This window comes from Nematolebias whitei, chromosome 13, assembly GCF_014905685.2.
Source record: "Nematolebias whitei isolate Nwh7 chromosome 13, NemWhi1, whole genome shotgun sequence".
In the NCBI taxonomy this organism is placed as follows: domain Eukaryota; kingdom Metazoa; phylum Chordata; class Actinopteri; order Cyprinodontiformes; family Rivulidae; genus Nematolebias; species Nematolebias whitei.
This window is the reverse complement of record NC_056510.1, coordinates 8,473,071-8,476,032: the sequence shown is the minus strand read 5'-3', so window position 1 is coordinate 8,476,032 and position 2,962 is coordinate 8,473,071. Positions and strand designations below refer to the sequence as shown.

Here is a 2,962-nt window from a genome sequence, read left to right as displayed (position 1 = left end):
CCCCCCTGACCCCAGAAACCATCTTATCACCAGCAAACTGGTTGGTCCACTAATGGAAGTGTGCATAGTGCGGAAAACAGTTTGTTTGGGGGTCCTCAGACTGATGAAGCCTTCGGATGGAGGGCGAAACGTCTCTCAAGAAGAAAAAAAAAGAAACTGTCCAGATGACCTGAATGAACATCACTGGATTTTTTTTTTTAACCTGGATTACTGAGCATGAACCTTGATACCTCCCTCCGTTCTTCTCCACAGTGTGACTTCTACCCATTTGCACATCTTGCACCAAAAACATTAAAGTTTAATTGCATTCCCTGTTCAGTTACAGTCCAGAAAAACACTCACCTCCAAAACTACAAACATTCACTATTCAAACCTCTCAGAGACGGGGATGCATGGCTTGTTACATCTGAATACAAGCCCACAGCGTTTCCATTATAACAGTGCGCTGATGATCTAGTACCATGTTTTCCAGCGTATAAGTCACAGTTTTTTTGCATAGACTTGTCAGTCCTGTGACTTATACGCCAAAGCGACTTATATATATATATATATATATATATATATATATATATATTTTTTTTCCATATTCATAATGCAATTCTTGACTGACACTTTAAATTTCCTAGAACTGCAACAGCGAGTCCTCTCCTGTGTGCTCGCTTCACTCAGCTGGTGCAGGTGGAGGAATGCTGGAGAGCTAGCGGCTCCGGCTGCGATAATAATAATAATAAAACTCATAATAAACGCAACAGATCAGCGGTGCGCATAATAAATGCGACTTATATGGGTTTTTTTTTCCTCTTCATGATGCTTTTTTTGACTCATGTGACTTATACTCCGGATCGACTTATACACCAAAAAGTACGGTATAAATTGGTAGACTTGGATTGACATGCAGTTGGTATTTTTTTCAGGGGCAACACCGTAAACTACCATAGTGATGCTGCATGGGAAAGTTTCGAATTATCTACTGTTGATTTTTATGTTGTTGGGTTATTTTTGAAGATAAGTAATCAAAGACATGTTTTCTTTTCACAGCTGGACTGCGATGAGGACTCCCCCAACTTTGACGAGGATGGGAGAGACGAGTACAATGAGATCCACATGCTCGTATAAATACAGAGTGGACCATAGTCCACTTTCCATAAATCCTCTGTCCCACAGCTCTGATCAAGCACAAAGCACAAAACGCCACTTTGGAAGCCTCAGAGTCGCAGGGCAGCTGTGAAACGGAGCAACGGGAGCTTCTGTTGTGTTGTGGACAAGCGCTTCTTACCTTTGTTTATTCCAGTGTTGGGAATCGGCACGATGACAGTGGTGGTGTGATAATCTCATTCGAGATTATGTTAGAGGCCAGGACGTAGCTGTGAGTGCACACCTGAACCGAACCGTGCTAATCTTGCAAAAGACACGACTTGTACCATAATTTATTTATTTTTACCTTAAAATCCCTTTAAGTGTTTTGCAGGTGATGGGCTGAAGTGCAATGATAATGGTGACACGTAGCACAAAAATGAACTGTTCAGATTAATTGACAGCCAACCTTCAATGAGTTTCACTGCCTGTAGTTTAGCCTTTCTCCTGTTCTGCCGCAGTAACGCGGAGCTGAAAGCAGGAAGACGCTCCTTTTCGTTAAACCGTCAACACTTTAATATTCTGTAAATATACTTGAAGCCAAAATCCCAGGAGACATGAAAGCCACTTTGAGAGGTTTTGTTCCTGTAATTTATTCAGTGTTTTAAACCTTTAGCATTAATGCGATTCAAATTTGCTTCCAGTCTTTTTATTTTTCTACTTTATATTTAATATCTGTTGATTTGGACGTTTCTGAACACGCACGGTTCTCGTCTTAAACTGCTATGAATGTTTATGGTTGTAGGTCAATGGATTCAGAGAAAAAAAGACGTTCATCTGTGCTCTTATTTTCTCATTTGGTTGAGTTTGTTTCAGAAAGTCACAGAGATTAGGCAGTAAAGCTGCAGGAGTTGTGTGTTGGCAGGATGGATGAATGTTGCGCTTTACCAAAGGAGTGTTAAAATTACGTACCACCAGTGTTTTATGCAGTGATTCAGTATTAACAAGTGCAATGTTGCAACATTTTCAGCATCCTCCTTTCTGCTGCGCATGAAAACAAAGTGGTCAACTTTACAGACAGAATGATTTTAAAGTTCATTAATTGAAAAGGAGATGAGAAAATGGTTTTAGCAAGTCCTAAAGAAACATATTTGTACTAATCTGGATAGATCTGGTGGGCAAAGCTATGGTGGCCCTGAGGTGTAAATGAACAACATTTGAAAAAACTGAATTACATTTGAAAAAACGGAATTACATTAAGCCAAAGCGGAAGTCAAGTGGAAGTCGCTGACGCAGAAGTGGCCAGAATCACATTTGAAAAAAATGGAAAAACATTAAGCCAAAGCGGAAGTGGCCAAAATGGAAGTGACCGGAATCACATTTGAAAAACCGGAAATACATTTGAAAAAAATGGAAATATATTAAGCCAAAGCGGAAGTGGTCGAAATCACGTAAAAAAAAAAAAGAGAATTAAAGTGGTGTTTTTTGTATCTTTATTAACAACATAAACAGACCAATGTACAGTAACACGTTCAGTAACATACATTTAATTTTTTGAATCCCTCATGAAAATTAATAATGAAATTAGGTTTTTTTTTTTTGGGATTCTCAATTAAAAATAACAACTGAACAAATAGTACACGGAACCCACACCCTTCACGGGAGTTTGTATTTGTATCTTGTTACAGTACATTGTTCTGCTGTTCTATGTTGTTAACAAAAAAACAAAAAAAATAATAAAAAAATCACTTACAGTTTGCCTTAATTTAATTCTGTTTTTTTCAAATGTAATTCTGTTTTTTCAAATATTGTTGTGTTTTTTTAATGTAATTCAGTTTTTTTCAAATGTTGTTCATTTACACCTCAGGGCCACCGTACAAAGCTCAAA

The 2,962-nt window shown here is 38.1% G+C and overlaps 1 protein-coding gene across 1 annotated transcript in view; it reads left to right on the top strand.

The window, feature by feature from the left end:
* Window positions 1–1,189, top strand: part of slc4a3 (solute carrier family 4 member 3) — a 42,341-nt gene extending 41,152 nt beyond the window's left edge. The window contains exon 22 of the mRNA XM_037686845.1: window positions 1,039–1,189. Coding sequence (XP_037542773.1) covers window positions 1,039–1,116 — 78 coding nt within the window. The 3' untranslated portion in view covers window positions 1,117–1,189. The remainder of the gene's footprint in view (window positions 1–1,038) is intronic.
* Window positions 1,190–2,962: the final 1,773 nt, after the last annotated feature.